Raw genomic sequence first — 24,791 nt, 5'->3', positions numbered from 1 at the left:
CTGAGATTTCTGGAAACGCTTCGCATAATTCAAATTTTGAAATTGTAGCGTGAAAACGTGGATGTGAAGTGCCGTGAAAGACAGCCGATTAAGTGCCTAAGAAAACATTCTTCATACCCGAAATTAGACGGCTTGGCATAAGGGACACGTGGCTGCAGCAGGATGGTGCCACTAGTCATAGAGCAGTAGTGTCAATGACAACCCTTCGACGACACTTCCCGGGACGGCTCATCTCTAGATTCGGTGATGTCCATTGGCCATCCAGATCCCCGGATCTAACTCCACTGAACTACTTCCTGTGGGGTTACCTAAAGGAGGTGTACACCAGAAGGCCAACTACCATCAATGAACTGAAGGACAACATCCGAAGGGAGATAGCGACCATCCCAGCCGAAATCCTGCGTAAAACTATGCTGAACATGACTGTTAGAGCCAAAGAATGTTCTCGTCAAGGTGGTGTACATCTCAGGGATGTAATCTTCAAACACTGAACACACTGCAAAACTCCCGTCCTTTGGCAGTGTTTTCCATATATTTGGTATTAAATGTTTCTTCCTACATGCTCCACATATGCATTTGAAATGTGTCCCATCAATATGGCCCACCCTGTATATAGACGTATTCTCCGAAATCTCATCTTTACATTGATGTACATCATAATTTTGTTTCATAATTGCTGTCGCAATAATTAAAGCTACCCCTTCCGAAGGAAAATAACAATAAATTGAATAGGAAGAAAACACGTTCTCTCGTTGTGAAGACGCAGTTCCAGCTCGTCGTCTGCTTGTGACGTCACACTATTGGACTCCATATAGTGGGTGATTATAAGCAGCTGCGTGTACTCCCTAAATCGACCTCTACGACTAGATGCGTGTTCGTCTCATCACCCAGAAGTATAAAATATGCATACAATGAACATAGAGAAATAGCGTTGGTCACGTGCACTGGCGTATGCAGCATATTTTTTTTTTCGGGATGGACTGGATGTGCAGGTGGATATAGTACGGATACTCTTTCCCGGGAATATATGCAGCAAAGCGGCGCATAACTGTAGAGAAGGGAGTGGGCGGAGCGAAGCAGTACACGCTGCTACGCATTCTTCTCTTCATGATCTCACTTCTCCTCTCACGCGTTCAGTGGTCGAGCCGCCTCGCGTCATCTCTTGATCCAGAGGTTTCCGGGACAGGGTGTAGCTGCTTTCTAGAAGGGAGGCATACAAAATGATATTTCATATTTTTTAGAACTTTCCACTCTGGTCTTTCCCGAGTTCTTCACTGTTTTTGTTTAAGGGCATGCGATACAGTTTCCACGGGACTCCTCCCAAGCTCTTCCGTCCGTGGCAGTGTGCCAACTTAGCTCTCTTGGAGCCAGATCTGGTTATTTCGTGCACTCGTTCGGCTGTGAACTGGGGACGCCCACAACCTTGCTCCACTATGATGCCATCACTGCCGGTCTACATAGACAAACATTTGTCATAATTATACATTTTGCACGTGACGTGATATTGTTATATTGGCTGCGCCTCACTCCCTCTTATCTCCCCAGCCACTTCTTTATATCGCCGTGTTTGACGTGAAATTGACATAATAATTGTTATCAGGAAATTCTTTATTTTCGATTTTATACGACCATCCGTGGATTATTGAGATGTGCGATGCCGCCGTATCTAGATGTTGAAAACTAAGCATAAATTGTCATCAATTTAGAGTTAACGGTAATAGCAGTGCCCCCACCCCTTCGACAACTAACATTACCCTAGGAGGCACTTTATACAGCCTTCGTAAATCTAGCTCTTTGAAGTCAGTCTTAACTCAATTTAAGGTGAAATTTAGTTCTTTTATGCGCATCAGGTTTGGCAACATTGAAAGGAGACAACAAGAAAAGCATTGATCTTATGGAAGTATCATTTCATTCGTTCTCCTGGGAATATGAAACTTCCGATGAAATAAAAATATATATCAACGGGAAAAGGGTAGTTTGAAGATGGATTTTACCAGCGGAAAAGTTGAAACTTCCATTTGATTAGCCGTAACTTGATGTTGAAGTGGATTCCTCATAAGGAATACATGGAATTCCGAAAATTCTTATTCATCATATTTTTCAAACATCGTGTCTAGCGTAATAATCAATTTTAAAAGACTCTTCCACTTGCAACATGGAGAGAAATTCATACTCTTGGATACACCCAGTTTTTTTTAGTAGCAATGCCCATTCAGGCGATATTTAAATAAATGCACAATTGGTGCGTAACTGTATCCCCTCCCCTTTTAAGAATGCTGATTTTCTCAATTTCGGAGATAGCTGTAGCCCCATCAGCCCCCTCTGCGTACGCCAGTGGTCCCGTGTTCAGTTCTCTTTGTGCAAGTTTCGATTGTTCGTAATATACTTTATTTTTGTTTTATTCCACGCGCCTCTCCATTTGTTGAGATCAATCGTGACATTCATTACTAATTGAAATTGTAAATTCATGCAATAGATGGAAGCACAGTCGTAATTAAACGTTCATGCCTTATCCTCGATCTGAGCCTCTGGGATTGTGAACACCACTTTTTTTTACATTAATTCCGTTTTCATTACAGTGTAGGATGTAATATTTTATTCTATTCTTACATTTTACATTCATTTTCTCGTTTTTCTTTAAATCTACGTCTCTTTCTTAGTTTATATTATTCCTTTCAAATAAGTATCTTGTGACCAATCGTCAACTTAATCACGCAATATTCCGTTCCTACATTTGAGGATTGTCTGTTTTGTTCGATTTATATAAATAAAATAACTTTTCGGAAAATTTATAATTATCCTTGTAAAAAACAATAAATAAAAAACGGTTCGATCGCCATCCAGCACGACGTAGCAAGAGTTGTTATAATTTCCACACAAAGAACAACGTGAAATTGTGACATTATCTTATCGTGTCTCGTTGGTGACAGGCATAATGATGAAATCTCCCTTCGTCCACAAATATTGGATTTGCAAATTCCTATTCTTGAGAGCTCCTCGCGCTTGTATGAGATGACTTGGCAAAAATATGAACGGTTCGTCATTCTGCACCAATGGCAACCAGGTTTGTTGTACTTAAAGGTGGATTTACAGTGACGCAATATGGAGCAAATGGTCCATGCCTGATACTGCGTAGTTGCACAGACTTGCTTGTGTCGCAAACAGGTAAAAGTTGTTGAACTACTAGTTCCTCTTTCCTAGTGAAGAAAAGAAAAAACCTCCGTTGGTCGTATTCGAACGCAAGTTGAAGTAAGTGGCACAATGATAAATGGCTAAATAGAATTTAAAACAGAAATAACAGCGAATAATTACTCACGCGTGTGAAAGGTATGACGTTTTCAGAAATGGCATTCAAATGCTAATTCTCTTCCATGTAGAGAAAGTCATGGAAGTCAAGAAAAGTAAAAAAATCAAAAGTAGGTCACGAAGTCAATAAAAAGGCAATAAATTATTCTTGTTAAGAATTTTTGTTATCATAATGACTGATTGATTTATTTAATTTATTTTACTTCACTTTTTTCTGTCCCTTTGACTAATCGCGAAGATGAGGATGAAGAGATAAGATAAATAAGATAAGATGGATGAAGGGACAGTTACAAGCATATAGGGACACCCGACACAAGCCCCAAATAAGATTATACATACTAGCTGTGAGTCCAGACGCCAAAGCCTCGCTTGTCTGCCAAAGACAGTTGAGGATGCATTAATACTGGCCCCTTTGGTAGGGGTTTTCATGAAATAAATATTTATTTCCTTAATTACTAATTTCCAACTTTATCTAAGTAGGGGTCGAATAAATAAACGTTAGTAGAAACTGAAAAAAAGATCTAGAAAAGTCCAGAAAAAGTCAAGAATTCTGGATGTGCTATTTTGGTAGACACCCTGTTATTGAACTAAAAACTACCGAAGATGAAACTTCTGGAACCATTTTAAATTTCTGTAAATACTGAATATTTGTTTGCCATTACAGGTCATAATTCAAATGTTGAGAGAGTTCTTTCATTATAATCAACACAACAGACTCACGAGAATAATTCTTTTTTCATAAAGTCTGTAAAATATTTGGTACTGGTCCCTATAATTTCAGAGAGTTTGACTGTCCACTCTAACATAAATATGGTTTGACTAAACCTGAAATTTGATAAAAAATTGTCTTCTCTGAGAAGTACCACTTAAATCATATAGTAAGAGGTGCATTGATTAGTATGATTGCAAGTTTTGAAATTTTGCATTTAAAAAATCATTAAGAATTCATTTTTTTTAATACTGAAAAGTGTCATTTTTCAACTACTTTCTAACGTGTTCTATAGAAATATGTATTGAGAATGTTTTGTGTCCTACATTTTGGGACAGCACGTCCTACATTTCCCTTACAGCGATCTGGTAACTCTACTTTTGAGCCGCCTGCGAGCGTATAGCCCTCTTTATGATTGTGTTCTATTTTCTGTCCGGTTCCACCTTTATTCATTTCATCCAATCACCATTTAGTCTCGAGGTCACTTCTAGCCAAAAGTTGCAGAAAGCGACCATAACATACTACATGACGCTATGAAATCTCGAAAAAACTGCATTTGTATCCTGTATGTATGCAACCACGAGACCACTAGCCTTCATTTTACAGATATCAGTCTTGTTCTCAGTCTTGTATTCGTTTTAAAAGGGTTGTCTTGGATTCAGTATCTCTAGACAAGATAGACACGTGTTTGGTTACCAACCATACTTTTAAACTAGCTTTTTCATATCTTAAACATAAAATCACGATGTCGGCTGAAAAAAAAAACTGTGCCACATCTACAGCACATTATTGTCGTGCTGGTAACAATACGAATTTTAACACCAGAAACATTTCCACTGCACATTATTGTCGTGCTGGTAACAATACGAATTTTAACACCAGAAACATTTCCACTGCCCAAAATAAACTTATTTATCATTGTTCAAGAGAAATACTTTATTAAACATTGTTTGAAAATACCTTGCTGCACATCACATTGCACGCAAAATAAGATTAATAACCATTTGCAGGAATGCTACCAATGCAAGGACGTCATTTATACTGATTTTCTTGTTAACAAAAATATTTTTCCGAATTTTGACCCCTTCTCCACCAATTACAGGTTCTGTGCCATAAGATGTTTCACTGTGACAATTTTAATGTTTACGGGTACAATTTTCGCGAGACTTAACTCTATTATTTAAGGATAGCATTTCATTTAATTCCCCTCTTGTAGATTTCATGTTACAGACATTCTTTCCCTTTATTCAAAGTTTGGAAATTCGTGGTATGTAATGTTAATGTAATGTTCTCACAATGATCATTCCTAATTTGATTTTTTTCTTCTCTTTGCAGGTTCATGGTAGTTCTCGTTTGTCTCATATTCAGCGTGTTATCAACGATAGATCAACATTCAAGTTTTGCCAACGAGACATTGTTTTGGATGGTAAGTAACTATTTCTTACCTTATTAAATATATATATTACAACGTTCCACCAGCGTGTTACACACTGCACGCTACACACTACACCAGTAGGCGATGCAAAGGTGTATCCATGTACGCTAGCTTGTAACCAGCCGTAGACATGTACTCTAAGTATCTCAGAGCTTGCAGGGTTTAGCAAGGAAAGGTAAAAGGTCTACCAGTAAAACTTTATTTATCTTTACCCACACCTGTAAATTACCTGTTTAGCACACTTACACCAGATGTCATCACTGCTCTGAAGGTCTAGAAGATAAGGGACCATTCATTTGTTCCTCGCAGTGAGGTGCCTGAGGGGTATCGGGGACCTTATTTAATTTAGGGGCATGAATTTGTGCGTGTAGCCAATAACCGGCTTTGTAGTAGTCACGTGCCGCGTCGACTGGGGACAACGTGCGAAAGCGCCCAAGTCAATTGCAAGGGACGGGCGTGAGCCCGTGGGAGTCGCCCAAGCTATTGCGAGGGACGGGCCCCTGAAATCGCAAAGATGTTGGGAACAAAGGACGCCACGGGTCACTCGGATACTGCAAGGGAACGGACAGGTCCGTTGGTATGTCCAGGCAGTAGCAAGAGACGGCAAGTTACAAAGGATAGGTCCAAGAGCACCCAGGAGACTTGGGCTAAGGCTGCCACGACCTAAGGGAGCATTCCAAGCTCGTATTGGGCAGCCCTGGTAGTTAGGTAGGTTATCTGCTTCTCTTCTTTTCCTTCCTTCTGGCTTCTCGGCTATTGGAACCTGGTTTGGGGATTGTCCAGATTAGATCTGGGAACCAGGTCATTCGCAGTCGGCATCTGGCAGTCGACTGAGCTCCGGCTTTTTTTTTTTCTCACCTCAGCTTTCAACCTCGTCGTTAATCTTTATTCAAGTACCAACATTGCAACGATAATGTTTTATTACATAACATAACAAAAGAATATAATATGATAATTTGGGTAGTAGGCTTTACCTACCCTACTTCTCAAGGCGATATAATTGACCGGTTGCAACTGTCGCAAACCGGGAAATAGCTGGTGTTTACATAAAAAAGGGGACAAAGCAATAACACAACAAACATTAAGGTTTCAAGGTGTCAGCAAGGTGTAGAATCACCTGTTGCCGTTGTGTGGAGTCCGTGATTTTTTTTTTATTATTTGACGTCAGGATTTGTGTATCCCAGCATATTGTTTGTTTAACATTAACTGGAATCGACAATAATTTACAATATTGTTACAATAATTACTTTTCTTTACATCAATATTTTACAAAAACCAACGCAACTGTCGCGTTAGTACAATATACAATGTTCCCACAAAATCACCAAAATCTACTCACTACTACATATATATATGAACATTCACAATCATTACATTAACTTCATCGTCATTTCATTTCTTTGGTTTTTATAAACAGACATGGACGGGGAAGTGAAACTCTCTCTACTCTGGGTTTTATTTGACCTATAGCTTGCACTAATGGGTTTGGATGCATCATAATCCGTCTCCACAGGTTATCCCGGGCAATATGTAGTAAATCTTCAATCCTGGGTTGGTCCAGGTCTTCGTGGAGTTGTTGTATAAGTGTCGCTAACGGGTAATGACCTATGTATCTGAGTGCTCTGTTTTATACATATTGCAATTTCTGTAAATGTGTTTTTGCGGCCTGTAACCATGTAGGGCCGGCATATAATAATATAGGTCTAATCATCATTTGATACAGATGGAGTCTTGTTTCAATTGACAACGCTGGTGATCTTAATAGAGGCATGAGGTATCCTGTTCTTTGTTTTGCCCTTCTTGCCATCTCATCTAGATGTGGGCCAAAAGTCAGTCTTGTATCAAGACTTATTCCTAGGTACTTTATCTCATTGACCGTAGGGACTGGCGTCTGGAATATTTGGAGTTTGATTTTCTCCCTAGCTCCACTCGATGCAAAAACTATGGTATTGCTTTTTGTTGGATTTATTTTTATTTTCCATTTCTGAGTCCATTTTATTAATTCTGGCACATACTTGTTAATTCGTTTTTCGCAAGTGGACAGTAATTTTGCATGTACTAACAATGCAGTATCATCTGCATATGTTGCTAGTAATCCTTCTTTTGGATATGGAATATCTGCCGTATATAATGAGTATAACGTAGGGGAAAGGACAGAGCCTTGAGGCACCCCTGCTTCGATAGATCTGGAAGTAGATTTCTGCCCTTGCACAGTTACTATAAACTTTCTGTTTTGCAGGTAATTCATCATAGTTTTAAGTAGCACTGAGGTAGTGGAAGTTGGTGTAATTTGAGCATTAGTCCACCGTGCCATACTCTATCAAATGCTTGCTGCACGTTGTAACGACCGCCATGTTAGGTAGATTTAAGTTGTATATTGGCATTAATCTTATTCGTATACTTTCAAGTTAAGAACTTGGATTAAATTATTTATACTTAATTGTTTTTATAATTCATGTATATATTTACGTTTTATCTCATGTTATAATATTATTCGCGTATTTTTGCAACATTTATTCAGAATTCATAGGCTAATAATTATCCCAAATAATATATGCAACGTTTTCATTGTTTAAGCACAAGTTAAATACATCTCTTCTTAATATCGATTTTTGTTCAACAATGTACAAGATTGAAGTAATTTGTCTTCGTTATAAACTAAATCTTTATTTAATCATTTTTATGTGCAAGGGCAAATATGATTTATTTGATAAAATCAGTTTAGTTATTTCTATATAGTTTAATATTGTAATATTATAGCAAAGTATATCTCCCTCGTTTTCAATAAAATATCGTATTCCTATTGGCTGTTTATGTTAGGAGTGGGGGAACCACGCTTAGTGTTCTTGGCGATGTAAAAACTTCCACGTTGGCATTTTTAATTGTTGCCAACCTGAACTTTAGCTTACTATCGCTAATTAACATTGATGTGTCATATAAATTATCAGTTTTTCTTGTGTTATTTTATGTTATGAGTTTGTATTGTAAGTTAGAAGAATCTGTTATGCTGCGCCTCGCGCTTGAGGTAGCAGTTGAGGTCTTGCTATTAACTGTGAAGGCGGTGCGCGGACTTTCGTGTTAAATAAATTGCTTGTCACTGCCTGCGAGCGTGCATGACCCAACAAATTATAACTTTTAACTTGTGCGAATCAGTATGTACGTGCGCGATTCGTGATTAAAGATTTTGGACATTTTAATTATAAAGTATTTGGAATTTTATTTACTGTCACGTGTCGCAATTCGGTGGTTTCCTTCCTGGAGGAAGGGTGGATCGTCTGAATCCCGATCCCTGGGTGAGAACTGGTGCTCCCAACTGACCAGCCGGAGCAAGGAGCGGTGTGTTGCCAATTCGGATCTCCATACCCTGGAGTTACTTACGAGTGGTGGCACGTTGCATAGCAACGTCCAGAAATAAACCAGCGACACGATGCTTTCTGTTGTTATGAACAGCAATATAGTCAACGACTCTGACAAGTTGTTCGGTAGTACCATGATTTTTCCGAAAGCCAAATTGGTGGTTTGGTATTAGCTGATGTTCGTCTATAATAGCTGTGAGACGCTGGCACAACACCTTTCGAAAAGCTTACTAACATGATATAATAGACTTATAGGCCATTAGTTTGTCTTCTCGTGCGGATTTTTTCCCATTTTTGGAATAGCTATTATCTTTGCCAGTTTCCATTGTGTTGGAAAATAGCCCAGTCGTATAATGTTAGTAAAAAGTTGGGCAAGATACACAACCCCCTTTCTTGTGAGATTCTGAAGTGCCGCAGGTGGAATACCATCTAGGCCAGGTGCTGCTTTCGGTTTTAGATTTTTTGTCAGCCTTTGGACTTCACGAGGTGTTACGTATGGAGCATCAAGGGTCGCTGGAAGTTGTAGAAGTTGGTCGCATGTATTTTGCACCTCTTGCTCTGTTTCTTGATCAGTCAGTTCTGCATTAAGTTTGAAATGCACTTGGAATTGGTCTGCAAGAATTTCCGCTATTTCCTGAGGATTCACTATGGGTCCTCCGGGATGGTAAAGATGGTGTGGTGATTGAGTTCTATACCAGCGACGTCGAGCCCATCGTGTCAAAGTAAAATTTCCAGTACTGGAGAAGTGTTTGACGTAGGTAAAGTAGACATGGTAATCGTTGTTCGGCTCCAAGATGTTTTAATAACCTCTGTAAAGTTGTTTACTGCTTCATCGATCTCCTCAGCCGTATTCATTGATTGATGCAGGTTCAATCTCATATGTGATTGCCGGCGAGAAGCATTTCAATCTGTTTTGGGTTCCTGTAGTGCCTGGAACCTATGATAGTAGATGCCCTGGGCAATAATTGCGATAACAGGGAGATGATCAGAGGTAAGAGCGTCTTCAACATGTGGTGCAGTACTAAGTAGGGTCCAGTGGAGCAGATATAAAAAATTCCGTATCTGGAAGCGCTTGAAGTAGAACATTTCCAGACGGGTTAGATATTCTGGAATACCATATAGGATGCTTGGCATTAAGATCGCCTCCAACAAAAACGTTGGGTCCCAGTGTGTGCAATTGCAGTACGTCTTGATACTCCAGCACTGTAGCAGGAGACCGATACGCTGCAACTAATATCAGATCTTCTGAAGTAGTATGCACCTTAACTGCAATTGCCTCAATTGATGTAAATGTGGGTAGTGCTATTCTTGCCGCGTTGATTCCTTGTCTTGTTAATATGAGAAGTCCGCCTTTTCTTTGTTGGAGTCGGTCTTCACGGAAGATTCTATAACGAGAGATGGTCCATTTCATATGTGGTTTGAGGTGAGTCTCGTTAATTAGTGCAATATCTATATTTTTATTGCAAAGTAGATGAGCGAGTTCAGGTGTCTGATTTGCTATGCCATCGGCATTGTATATCAGCAAATTGATATGTTGAAGCAAAACATGTCGACTAAAAACAGTCATCAGATTGCATTTCCATCAGTATTTGTATTATGATTGGTATTATAGACATTCCCGAGGTTGCTTGGGAGATCTTTTGTAGTCCTTGGGATACATGTTGCCATATCTTGGTAAAGTTCCATGTATTAGCCAGATCCAGGAGTATTTGCAGACCTTGGCCAGCTTGCCCAGTATTTGTTGTTGGTTGGTGACGTTGTCCCATTCGAGACTGTGGATCAGCTCTGTAGGCATAAGATGTATAACGTGCTGCTTCAGTGGGCCTGATAGATGTTGAAGCTGGAGCTGTAGTGGTGGTTCTGACATGTTGACTGGCAGTTATCATCTGAGGTTTTCTCTGTTGTTGATCTATTACAGTGAAGATCCGACAGCCTCTAAAGTTTGCGGGATGTTCTCCCCCACAGTTTGCACACGTGGGGGACCATCCCTTTTCTTCTGACATTTATATGCTTTATGTGGTTTACCACATTTAACACAGCGTGGTATCGTAAAACATTGTTGCTGGGTGTGGCCTAGACGTTAGCATTTATGGCATTGTATGACTGTTGGGGGCAGATATTCTACGACCTCAATCCTATAGATGTTAATATTTTCCAAATCGTAGATCGTTGATGCTGCTGGTGATCTCTTGAGAGTAATCAGGAATAGTGGTATGTTCCTCCTTCCGGGACCTTTTGGGTTACGCTGGCTCATAACTTCAAATCCATACTCAATGAGCTCCGACATGATGAACTTCGTATCTAGATCTATAGGAAGATGTCGAATGACAACCCGAAGTGGACGATTTTGACGATTCGGAGCTATGGCGAATCTTTCGCTGTTTGTTTGAAGATATGTTTTCAATTTGTGGAAATCATTTGATGAAGTACATTGGAAACTTATACTATCCATTGTGTAACGCACCCTTGGGTTAATCTTGGTAGTTTCGATAGTTTTCATGACAAAATTATGAGGTGCCGGTTGATGATAGACATAGATCAACGGCTCACTGGTAGGTTTTGGTGTGGAAACTGAAGGTATTTCATCTTCTCCCTCTGTTTGAATCTGCATATTTTCAGGTGGTAATTCCGGTTGGTCTGATGTGAACGCATCATTTCTATTTGATGTTTCAATTGTTGATGGTGGATCAGCAGTCGCAGTACTGGTCGGAACTTTCTTTCTTGGAGGTAGGAGTTGGAACCCATCGGCATCAACGGTCTTGGTGTGTGTGGATTGCATATAACGTTCTCTTCTATCCGTTGACTTCATAAGGAAGTTTTCGGAAGATCTGGAATTTACTCGTCGTGGTGGGCGCATTTTCCCTCGTTGCGATTTGGAGATGGCTCCGGTGTGAGCGGATACTCTTCTCTCTTCATTTACAACAGAATCTGATGTGTAACCGTACTCAGATGCAATGCCCTGAGGTTCCCGGTTGTCGATATTGGGCACAGAGGCCAGCGTAGTCTGCCTATTACCTACCCGCTGCCCGCTTGCACGCGAGGACAGGTATACCTGTTCGCCTGCCCACGGCAACGAGTCGACTTGCGTATTTACCCGGGTTCTTGCTCTTCAAGGTGCTCTGCGCTTACAAGGTACACACAAATTCGAAAGAAACGCCCTCCCTTACGGTTATGCAACCCGTAATTTTATATCATCTAGTTTCGCCTGGTAGAGTAGTTCCCGAGAAGAGCAGTGTTTCCAAACCTATAACTGTAGTGTTTCCAACCCTGTATTGGTAGGTTGGTTGTTGATTTGGTGTTTTAAGTCCACAATACATAGTATGACTAATCGGGACTGGACCTACAGTTTAAAGTGGGATCCGAACCCCTTTGTGCCTCCACCGGGACTCCTTGATTACAAGGCGACGACGATACCATTGCGCCATCCAAGCCTGTATTGCTTCGTAGAAGACGAAACCTTCACGTAAACTTCTTCATTCGTGAGTTACATTTGGTTTACAGACTCACATTACAGGACACTCTTTTCCTGTATTGCATGTGTTCTGGAGCATTTATTTTTCCTTCTGCGGAGAAAATTCTGTTATTATTTTACATCTTATTTTTCGCAGCTTCTCTACCATTTATTGGCTAATCGCAACAATGAGGATGAATGATGACTCGATGAAATTGATAAGAGGACAGTCATAAAGAAACCATGGGGCTAGATTCATATTATTATTATTACTATTATTATCTTTCTTTTTTTACTTTACTTTTGGCTAATCGCAATGATGAGGATTAGTGTATGATAAAATGCATGAAGGAACACTCATAAACAATCATACCCAGGCCGGGACTCCAACCCGGGAATTTCGGCAGCGAGATCAAAAGCCGACGGCTTACCACGCTCGGGCACAGCGGCGGCCAATTATTATTAGTGATATTGTCTCAAGTAGTGTATTTTTCCACCATATTCTTTCATACAATCATGCAACTGATGAAAATTAAAATGTTAAAATACCTGCCTTCGTTTTTTTTTAAAGCTTGCAATATAAACCCCTGCTGCACGAAGCCAAATTGTGGGAATACGAAACAGAACCAAGTTAACATATCTTGACCGTGGAAAGTGTTAATACAAAATCTAGAAAAGAGCCATTTAACAGTTGCCCGATTGCTTTTCCATTTGTTGTATGGGAAGAATTGTCTGAAATGTGTGTGTAGTGGCAGGCAAAGGAGAATACAAAGATCGAATAGAGAGGCAACACTGTCACTGTTCTGCACTCCACAGACAACGCGTCTCGTCGAGTGGGCGGGCACTGTGGGTGCGAGCGAGCTGCTGTTGCTTCTGCAAAGAAGAACACTCACAGACAACTGAATGACGCTCCGCTTAAAATCTAGTCAATCGAGAAAGGATTTGTTGAGGAAGTGAATTGAAATATAAACGCCAGAATTTGGTCTAAGCCTATAATGGTTACTCGCAATAAGAGCTGATCAATTTTTACATGTGGAATTCCGTAATGAAGGAGGCAACAGGCCGCACTCCACACCTTTAGCCTGGTAACACTAATAAATCATCTCATTATATGCGTTCGGTTATGCTGATAGTCATGTTTAATATATTACCTTCAAACATAAACAATATCATGGACTCACTCAGAGGCAGAATTCAATTTTACGCTTTACTTTCCTGAAGATATTGTAGCAATATAATCATTCCGCTCCATTTTCGTATTCTCAATTGAACTCGCACTATTTTTTCCAGAAGTTGAGTCCCACCTCCCTTCTCCCACCTTAAAAATTCTTGGGTGAGAGGCTAAAAACTATACTAAAACTGAATTAACAGACAATACTTTACGACTCAAAGTGACGTGACCTAGAACGTAGTGAAAAATCACTGGTGCAAAATTCAACGTAATGATGATAAAATGAAGGTAGGAAAATGGATGTGCTAGAAAGTTTTACATACATACATACACACACATAGTTAGTTCCGTGTAGAAGACATTTCTTCACATTTTTCTCACCTTGGCTTCCTTCAATTCACGAAACTGTAAAGCCATGAACTCGTTAACCCCCTATAATCACGGAGTCCCAGGTTCGATTCCTGGTGGAGACACAACTGCCTAGTGGTTCGGATCTCACTTTCAACTGTAGGTCCCACTTCGGGTAGCCTTTCTGAGCATGAAATGGAATTAAAACACGGTAACCCATCACAACACACGCGCAGAGGGCGTTGAACGTCATGACTGACAATGATTACATACATCGAACTTTCAGCGAAGCTGGAATAAGGTCTATTTGCCATGCCAAATAGTGTGAATTTTCAGTCTTCTATACGAAGTGCATGCAAGTTATCTAAAAAAATGCAAATGTGAGGGTGAGTCGAGCTATGTTTCATTCAATAAGATCTTCACTTCAAACATATTTTGCTTTATAGCTGTCGATTTCGAATGGGCATCTAAGACTGGTTGCTTAGCGGACCGGATTTGGAGCAAAATCATGGACTGTCATAGTTCCAATCACACTACAGACATAGCAAAAATTGTTCGCCTGAAGATGAGAGAAGAGGTGATCTCTTGAAATGTCTCGAAATATATAGATAGAATATATGTTCAATCAAAAGGAAAAACAATGGATAATGTCCAATTAAGTAGAAACGTTGTTAGAACCGGTGTTCATTCACAGAGCAAAAGGGTTATTGTGACAAAATCCTGTTTCCCTGCTGGCTGCTTCAGAGAAGAGGGCTTTGTGAAGTTATCGTTTCTTGCCCAAGCGGTAGGCCTAATTGGTTGATTGACCACGAGTTCCTTCGTAGGTAAACGCGGCAACAGAGGATCACTGCCATAAAGGTGGTTCCCGCGTCAGCTGAAAGAGCTACAGGAATTTAAAGAACCATTGTCACTAACTTCAGACAAACATCTAATAATTTCCTTAGGTTTCGAAGCTGATCCGAAGGGACAACAAATACCAAAAAAACGACATGAATTAAATGATCGATTGGTCCGTCCTTCTGTTGATGGATGGCAATTTATATTAACAATAATAATCGTAAGCTTATCATTCAAGAGTCAACAATCAAAGCTAATACGCATCTATAGATCAGAAATTACTAGAGTGTTAAAGTTGTTTTTGTACCTTTTGTTATTTTAAGTCGCTCTTCTGCCACTTTCGGCTAATGAGGATGAGTGACGATTAGATTAAATTGATGCCATGATACCAATACTGAAGCCGTGGCTCAAACCCGGAAATTTCGTGGTATCGGAAGTGGAACACTTAACGCGCTTGGCCACCAAAGAGAACCGGCTCTGCGGCCAAGCGGGGTTAGTGGTGGACTAACGATCCAGACACCGAATGTTTCGGGTTCGAGTCCCGCCCTGATCTTTGTCAATTTGTTAATCGTCAGAAATCCCTTCACAATCTAAGACATACCATTTTATCAAAACTTCATTCCCCTCCCCTCCACCTCAAATTTAATACTCAATCTTCCCAACAAAATTTCCATGCCAATTTTAGACTTCCTGCTGATATTGCTCCCTCCAAAAAAGCAATCTAAGACGTAATAGTAATACACAAGACTTGGGATTCCCTGCCCCCCCAAATAATTATCAATCCCGCTACCTTAAAATCTCACTAACTTCATTAATCGCCCACCATAATTTCCCTATCAATCTAAGGCCTAATATGTAAGAGTTGGATATCGCCCCCCACCAATATTACTTATTACCCTTAACAATTCCCCTGACAATCTACAAATGACTATTTGTATAACAGCAATGGCTAATTGATGACGTAATTCAACTTGTGCCCTGTTTACTCAGTCAAATTTCCTGGGCACCCCTGATTTAGAACTGTGACAACGTGATAGGTGTAATGTAACTAACAGTTAAGTGTTAGGAATGGGTGCATGTGTGCTGCGCATTTGAATTTCATGTGAATCAAATCTGTCAATAATGTGAATATTAATATTATAGAATATAATATAATGGTTCAGGTGTGCGAAAAAAGTAACCAAGAGCACCAAGGTATCAATAAGAAAGAATTGGAAAGATAAGTTGCATATGGAGATGTGTGTAATTATTAGTTTTGTTCTGGGATGTAGCAAAGAACATCGGTTAAACAGTGCGGAGTTTCAATACTGTGTTTACCCGCCGTTGGATTCAAGCACATCATGTAGTCGACGAGGCAAGGATTCCACGAGCAGATGTTTGGTCTTCTCCTTAAACTCTCCGAAACATCAAACACGTGAGCCAGTAGAGCTTCCGTTGTTCTCAGTTGTCTAGGTTCCCACTCTCTCACCATCAACGCCCAAATGTTTTCGATTGGAAGACTTCGCTGGCCAATCTACTCTTGAAAGCAGATCCGCCGCACAAGAACATGCGGACTATCTCCTCTCTTGGAAATTCCGAAGTGTAAGGCATGATGAAATGATATCGTAAAGGAACATTTGGACCGAAGGGACATGCTGCACGTGGCACATGCCTCTTGAAAACAGCTTATCATTGGTGCATGTAGAGTTTCACGCCCATTCCGGTGCAGAAAGTTTCATTTTATTGGTTCCGTTGCAAGTGACATGCTCAAGGCATAGATACGAGTAAAACTGCTGCAGGATCTCGAACGAAGCACCCACCGGGGCTCGAATTAAAGCCAAAGCGTGGTGGCAAAGGCAACCGTGAAGTTACTGAATCTGAGATTTACGTCAAGCAGGGCCTGTGTGGTGTGTGCAAAGAAACTCACGCTTGCTTTAGGAAATAAGGATACTATTGAATCAATGCAATATAAAAGAGTATATACCGTAAAATATACATTATTATTGACTCATGCATTCCATTAAAAAATGCATTGTTTTCTCGCACATTTCTGCCCGCAATGAATATAAATGTATAATCTATTAAATTAGGCAGGTGCATGCAGATTTAAAAATATTGATAAGATGATTCAATTGAATTGAATTGAATTGTTGTTTTTTAAGTCCACTTGTGCACGGAAAGCCTACAGTTTCTAGTGGGTTCCGAACCACTATGTTCCTCCACCGGGTATCGAACCCGGGACCCCTTTATTAAAGGTGACGACTCTACGATTGCGCCATAGGGGAGGCCCTAGTCCTCTTACGGAGATAATTCGTTCGGAGCAATAGAAATGCCCTATCAAAACAATTGGGGAATATTATTTTCAATGTGGATATTCTTCGGAAAATATGTTTCTAACAACAGTTTACCTAAATAGTGGGGACTTGGGGTGAGAGAGAGGGACGGAGTTGGAAGAGAGAGAGAGAGAGAGAGAGAGAGAGAGAGGAAAAGCACACAATTTTCTGTTCAGTGCGAACCTTTGGGATTGCTTTTTCCTAGCGCATCAAAAACACAATACGTATAACCCAAATACAACCCAAACCTTCAATGGCAAAATTGTGAGTCAATCACTCAACTGGAATAAAAAGTACGGATTTAAATCTAGGCCAGAAGATAGTTATTGCGCTACCATGTGCCAAAAAAATCCACTTTGCCCGCGAGAATTGTCATGCCTGAGTGATATGTAGTTTACGTTAGTTGTGAGAGTTGCTTCAATTCCATTGCCTGCCAAGAATAATGATAGCGCTGAAAGCATAAAATACAGAAATGTGCATGTTTGGCGAGCTATGAGAAAAGCAGATCCTTGTGTTTTCTTTTCAAAATTTACTAATTTTATGTCAACTTTTACATATAGCCAATGGCGACAGAGGATGAATGATGCTTTAGGGAAATTGATGAAGATTGAAGAAACAACGAAAAAGAAAAACTCATTATCAGAGGCTAGGACCCAAGAACCCTGGCTACGCAGCATGTTATGATATTTAAGTATATCACGGATTGCTGCTAAATCCATTCCTAGATATTTGTAATGAATGAACCCCCGCCCCCGCTACGAGAAAAAGAAAGACTATAGGATGTGAAACATTCACAATGTAATTGCATTGCTTTACATCGCTCTTGGCTGTATTCCAAATGTAGTAAGAGATCAGCGATAAGTTAGATTTTTTTTTTGTGCCAAGGTATAAGTGTATTTGAGCGCAAGGGCTACCTATTTCATCATTTATAAAGAGTTAACTTCGTCGTTACACTAGCACCAGGCACAAATGCATCAATTTCTATTTCGGTTATTTTACATCACTCTTCTGCCTCTTGAGTTAATCGCGATAATACGGATGAATTATCAATTTATAAAATTGTGACGGGACAAACTCAGTGATACATTCATGCCTGACCAGAGTTCGAATCTGGAACATATGACCTCGCTTCGCTAGAAAGGCTGGCAGAAATGTATCGGAAAAATGTAGGAGCACCAAGAACCGGTTTCACCCAGCACAGACAATGAAATCATTTACAGCGACTCGCTGTGGCAGTGTTGCTCGTCACCCCCTCCCCCTCACTCGCAGATAGCACAGCCTTCTCAGCACCCACATGCTGATGGAAGAGTGGAACCACAAGCAATACAACCTGCGCAGACCCACGACTCCTGTGCACCGTACTCCCGCGAGGAGGGGCGGGGGAGAGTGGACCATGCTTCCTTATGGCCCGAACTGAAGGGACGAAGGGAGATCTGCGCGGGTACTTTTCGTCCCAAGGATTTTTTTCGTTGTGGTCGATCTATACTTTTCGTTTCAGGCATATTCCGACTGGAAGGTTTCTGGCACCCCTCCGCCCCCCCTTCCCACCATGGTTAATAAATGAGACCCTTGCACTTTCAAAACCCTTATCGCAAGAAAAAAGCTGGCATCAATTTTACACCACCATACAATAAGATTTACACGGGAAAGATTTCCTAACATATTTTCTTGATTCGGACTAAGGGCAAATTAAAAATAGTCAAAGAATTAAATTACTGAAAATATGGAAAAGCGCGATACCGAAATCTGTAATGAGTGCGAAGGGAAAATCGAGAAAGGGAAAAAAAATTAAGTATAAAAGTATTCGAATAACCAGATTAAGAGAGAAAGTTATCACGGCTCGAACAATGCAAATGGGGAAAAAAAAACGGGAATACGAATTGAAATATACGACAATCGGAAGTAGGCTGAAGGAAGCAAATTTTAATAAACGTGGAAAGAAAACATAATGAAAGGAGCGCTGGTTCGATTCGCGACGGAAGCTCATATTTGTTGTTCGAATCCCACTCTACACTGTATGTCCAGATGCATTTACACTTAAAACAAACTTCGTGGAACTTTTTCCAAATCAGATGTCGCCAAAAATTTAAAAACAAAAAGAATAACTCTGAAGGAAAAATGCCGAAAGCGTTATTGCAAAATGAAAAAAAAAATCTTCACATATTCGTTCGGAAGTGGTAAAAGAATAATAAAAAACTCAAGCATAAATGTTAATAACACTTGTAATTATTACCAGAGACATTCTCAAAATAAACTTCTTGTCCGTTAAAATCAAATCAAGAGGAAAGCAAGATCTCCACCCGGTCGCGTGAATCTGTGGCTAGATTGAAGAGTTGGAAACACTACGCTTCTCGCGAGCTGCTATTCCTGGCGAAACTAGATGATATAAAATTCCGGGTTGCATAACCGTAAGGGGGGGGGCGTTTCATTCGATTTCGAGTGTACCTGGGCATTCAACAAGACCCGGGCGCCTGCAAAACCTGCTGGAAGGAAACAGCCCTCCGGCAGCTTGTCGCTCCAGGTGTTTCATCACCACGTGGACAGCTTCAGCCAGTGTTGCCTACTTACGTAGCTTGTAAATCCTACGAGGTCCTAGGAGGAGCTCTCTCCTCCAAGGAGAATTTATATACTTAGCGATTTCAGTTCAGCGTAAGCAGTTTTTATCTTATTGCTAGGAAATGCACGCAATATTACAGCTTCATTTATCTAAATGAATGATCGAGCAAACAAAAATCTCCTCACTGAAAACTAATTGTTTTTCATTGCATGGTGCCTTAACCAGGCACGCAGTGGAGCAACCAGAGGGGGGCAGGGGGCATTACTCACAACCTTAGACGGAAATTTAGTCTAACCGAGGGGCCAGGGTGTGGGTCAAACATTAAAGTACAAGAAAAAACAAGCTAGCAGAATTTAAGAATAGCAGGGCTAAAGGGTACTCAAGATGGAATTAATTTTCATATTTTTCTTGCATTTTCCTTCCAGACGGCCAAGCGCACCTGCAGAGGGGGAATGGAGGGGTAATTGCAACCCCTTGATTTCAAATTTTATGAAAGTAGAAATATATTATAAAATAACTATTATACAGTCTCGTCAAGTTCAATGCCGTAGCAAGGGGGTAGCGGGAGTCGGCCCTCGGCGCCGAACGATCTAAGTGAGAAAAGTTTTAAAACAGAGAATGCCATGGCGGCCCTTGATATTATTTGCTATTAATGTTGGTTTGTTACGAGTTGGATGAATTGATTATGTAATGTATTTATATAATATATATGCTTTAATGAAATTTTGAATATGTACACAATTTAGTGTTAGCATATGTATTTCTTATTTTACGTCGCTCCATGTGAAAAGAAAATATTGTAGATGGAAATTTTACATGCTATATGTATGTACATTTGGAATGCATTTATCATGCACTTTCTTTCTTTCAAAAACAGTTTGTGTGCTTGTTTTCCATTATTAGCTAATGTGAAATTGACGTGCTGAAAAAAATATTTCTAATCCTCTGTTTCAACACAAATGCGTGAGAACCGACTTCCACCCCCTTTTTGCATGATTTATGAGGATAATAATGCCTTTCATGCTACTTTATTACTATTATTGTGATTGTTGTTGTTGGCACGTTTATCCAAGTACTTGCCCCCCCCCCCCAAACAAGGGTAACGGCAATGCACCTGGCCCCTAGCTGGCTACGCCCCTGGTGTTCGCAGTAGAACAGTGTGTTGTTCGACTCGCGACCTCAGCGTCGAACGTGACATGTTTCAGTCCTGCCCTATATCACTATATATCTATACGTATATTGGTTGTTTACGACATGTACTTATGGATCCTGTGCCACGGAAAACCTATTTCAATCTGTGTGTGTAGGGGGGGGGGGGAGTAGCAACATTCGTAAATCTCATTTCATTGGCGATGTGGCTTACGAAGCTTTGAGTTCCCTTTTCTAAGTAGTGAAAATATATTGCAGTTGGCAACACTGCAGACAGGTGTGCGCCCGGTGCAGTTTCTAGTCGAAGCAACTACGTCATGCAGAGGGAGGGGCGTGCAGTTGATTGAATGAACGCACTGAGACCTACTAGGTATCTTACGACTGCGGGTACCCGGCGGGTTTTCGATACCTGCCAAGAACGATCTGGGCAGATGGTCAGTCAAGGTGCTCAAACGAGGGTGTTGCGCAGGTTGCATGGCATTTCAGGAGCGATGTCTCGCGAACGGGTCTGCTCCAGGTCTTGTGCAGGCCTCTAATTGTGCATTTCAGAATCGCTAAGGCGTTCTGCATCTATCATTGGTTGCCTCGATAGCCTATCAGAGGGAGGAAGTGGGAACAAGAATTGTCCCCCTGAATGGTTGAGCTCGTTGGCGAATAAATTTAGGGCAGAAACTACAATAAATTGTGCCTTTATGAAAAAAGTGGAGTTTTGTTGGAATGTCATGGACGTCCTCAAGTAGGGGCAAGGAATATATTTTTTTCCCAGGAGGGGCAAAAAAAACTCCTTCAGTCTGAAGTTACTGCAACGCTTTTATAATAATTACCAAAAATTACTGTGACTGAAATTAAATTATATGCGTGTAATATATAATTTTTGGTTGACATTCAATTTCCATGGGGGGCGGCCCCCTTTTTCCCTTCCGGACGTCCATGCCGACTAATCAGAACTGGTCCTACATTTATTAAAGGGCAATGGCAACTAATGACATGTGCACACTAGAAATCGAACCTGATACCCTTTCATTGATACGCGACAGCTTTGTTCAAATTTGGGGCTGGTCGACGAGCACACGCTTTTTTTTTCAGTGGCCAAGGAAGTTTGTTTACGTTAATTATGTGCATTTCTATCGGTCATTTCTTACCTGCGCGGACAGCAACGCCTACATTGCATCAAATGACATAACCTAGGTGAAGTCCATCCCTCGCTTCACTCGCAGCATCACTTAATACTTTCCAACAAGTATCCAAGCACTTCAAAAACTAACAAACTTGAAACGTTGACACCGAGCGACAGCGAGTCACGTCTTCGCACCATTCTTTCTCTCTCACGAACCCGAAGTGTTTCCACCTTTAAGGAAAAACCTCTGAATGCATGCACGAGCTATTTTGGTAATGTATCTCCTTTATTTTAATTCATCGCATCTAATTCCAGCCTTTATTTGTTTCCACTCATCCATCTCTGCCACAATCTTGCATTTATTCCAAGAAGTTCGGTGCAAAAATGATACAAGAGAAGATCGAATATGTAACGTGTACGCTTCAAGCTTGAACACCACACGACAACACTGGAAGGGAGGAAGCAGCGAGAACGGAGCCTTGTCCCACGGTTTCTGCGAGAGAAGGAACTGCGCATGACCGTTGGGTGGGGACATAGGTTCTGCAATATCCTGTTCCTTGTATTTTGTCCTATTCCTTCCTCGAGCTTCTGCTCCCGCACGAAGCTTTCACAATGGCACGAGGTGTCCTGTGGGGGTTCAACTGAGGGTCTGTATCAGGGCGGCCGATTCGCGGTTTTTGTTCCCACCAAGAGAGTTCGCCATGTTACGGACACAAATACATGACTTGCTGTGTAGAATTTTTAGCGAAATAATGTGAAAATGTAAAGATATTGTTTATTGTTCATTCTCGAGGTGATTATCATATATTACTGGGGGTTCACTGATCCTGTGCGCTATAGGGCCAACCGCGCCTGACAACAATATATGTTCATGCTTAACAACAATGCACTCAAAATTAGATAAAAGATAAACCAAAAGTGTAAGCCTCGCAGGGCATTTCGCAAGCATTAATAATTATATATTAAAAAATATGGCGATCACGAAGGGTCGTTACAATATTTTACTACTTATTGCCAGGCACTCAATGCATAAAATATTATCTGGACGATAATTCAATTTCCAACACGCTATTAGTTTAAAGAAATATCTCTAAATACTTGCCTAATGCTTGTGGACTCAGAAAAACCTGTAGTTCGGACCTTACAGCAGTGTTGAATGTGTGTAACCTTAGATGCTGAGGAAACGTCGATGACTTTTGAACTTGCGTGGTTAACTCGTTTTATTTGTGATAAGAACGTTATCGTATGCACACGTGTAACTAGAAGCGGGCAAGGTTGCAGTAGAGGTGCGGAAAGGAAGTGAGCGAGCTAGACTGGAGACCTTGAGGTGCAGTGTATAGGCAGGAAATTTGCAGAAAGCAGATCGCTCATGAGTGCACAGGTGCTTACCTGCATTATCAATACAAATATTTAGCAGTTTTCCCCCCACTATGAAAATTTCTCTATCTGCTCGAATAATTCTCACTCTATGCTGCAAGGCTGAGGATCTACCAAGGAAATGCTAGAGCTAACTTCTTCCACTGAAGACATGGTTGTAATACTCATAAAGTCATCCTGCCTTCTTCTTCGCGCTTTGTTGGATGATTTGTTGGCGCAGTTGCTGAACTAATGTCTAAACGTAAAAATTTTGCAGGGGATGAACACTTGCATATAACAAAAAAATGTTAACATTAATCTTTCCGGCAAAGCTGCTTTCTTCTCAGAGCAGCCGTTCAAAGAGATTTCTCGAACGCATATTTCGTGAATGATTACTTGAAATCCTCGGTTATATGGGTGCGACCTAAGTAACGCCCGTTTGTAACCAGTCAATTACAAAGTGAATATTGTCGAGATGTTTTAATTCTAACTGACGTACTGACCTAGCAATCTGTTGTCCGCTTTCCCTGAGGTAAAATAGATAGACCGGCGTGGACCACTTGAGTGGCCGTCTGGATCACAGGACTTAACGCCGCCCGATTTATTTTTGTGGGGCGTCTTTAAAATGTCTGGTGTGAACCAAGAATATTGTCGTAAGGTTTGCTTGACTGCGGTTTGTGGAGTACATGATTGACTCGCAAGAGAAGAACATTTAACCAAAAAGAATTTAATAATAATAATTATTATTATAATTAGTATGCACAACATGGAAGATGGAATCCCCAGATAATCACACGCGCACGAACATTTGTAGTTACAGTCTACTTCCAGCCGATGTGCGCTAGCTGCACGCGATGCAGTTAGTTGAAGTAGATGCGGCCATCTTACACAGACCATAAGCTCCGCCCACTGGCTTCAAGACCAAGACATGAGTGATACAGGCATTGCAGGCTCCGGATGCAAAAGATGTGCATATTACAGAACTAAGTTCATCAGGTATTGTTGAACTGTATTTTTTATAATTGTACTTAAACGCCTGCAATAATCATAAAAGATTTAGTAAAAATTGCTAGAACTGTTACTTCTGCCGCACTCTCTACAATATTGCTCCTGTTCTCAGTCCGTGATTCAGTAAAGAAAACACGGACTATAAATATAGTGACTGACAAAACCCCAATTTTGCAAAGAAGGAAAATACTTGTAACGCAGGTTCCGACCGGGAGAAAGAGGAAGTTTGTTTTTCCTTCCCCGATTCCTGATAAATGAACATCGCTGTAATATTTCCCGAAGCTGGAATAAATGACTTGCCGTTTCATCATGTTATCCTTTGTCTGCTTCAAAGCAATCCCTTCCAGACTCCATCTTGCTACAAGCTTCCTAAATAATGCAGAAACAACAGCAATTTCTCTAAATGAAGCCTAGCCCCGGGAGCTAATACCGTGGGGGGGAGGGGGATCAGAAATACCTCTGTTAATTAATCACGTGTCCGGATATTGTTTCGAGTTATCAGGAAAGTTTTTGCATATTTTCCGAGTTTAATTGTTGCAGGAGTAATTGTAATTGCTTTTGTTTCCGAAACAATGTATGTAGACCAAAATAGCAGTGAGCATAATGCACCGTTGTAAAATGCCTGTGTAATAACGAACTGTATTGCTTGTTAAGCCATTTTATGACGTACAAACGTACC

The 24,791-nt window shown here is 40.6% G+C and overlaps 1 protein-coding gene across 6 annotated transcripts in view; it reads left to right on the top strand.

The window, feature by feature from the left end:
- The window catches only part of KCNQ (KCNQ potassium channel), a 375,894-nt gene that overhangs the window by 276,009 nt on the left and 75,094 nt on the right, over nt 1–24,791 (top strand). For all 6 annotated transcript variants that reach the window (XM_083119378.1, XM_083119377.1, XM_083119376.1 and 3 more), the window contains one exon: nt 5,351–5,441. In XM_083119378.1, coding sequence (XP_082975504.1) covers nt 5,351–5,441 — 91 coding nt within the window. The remainder of the gene's footprint in view (nt 1–5,350; nt 5,442–24,791) is intronic.

Source organism: Lepisma saccharinum, chromosome 3 (assembly GCF_977018435.1).
Source record: "Lepisma saccharinum chromosome 3, izLepSacc3.1, whole genome shotgun sequence".
Taxonomy (NCBI): domain Eukaryota; kingdom Metazoa; phylum Arthropoda; class Insecta; order Zygentoma; family Lepismatidae; genus Lepisma; species Lepisma saccharinum.
The sequence above is the reverse complement of the archived record's forward strand: the minus strand, read 5'-3'. Positions and strand labels throughout refer to the sequence as shown.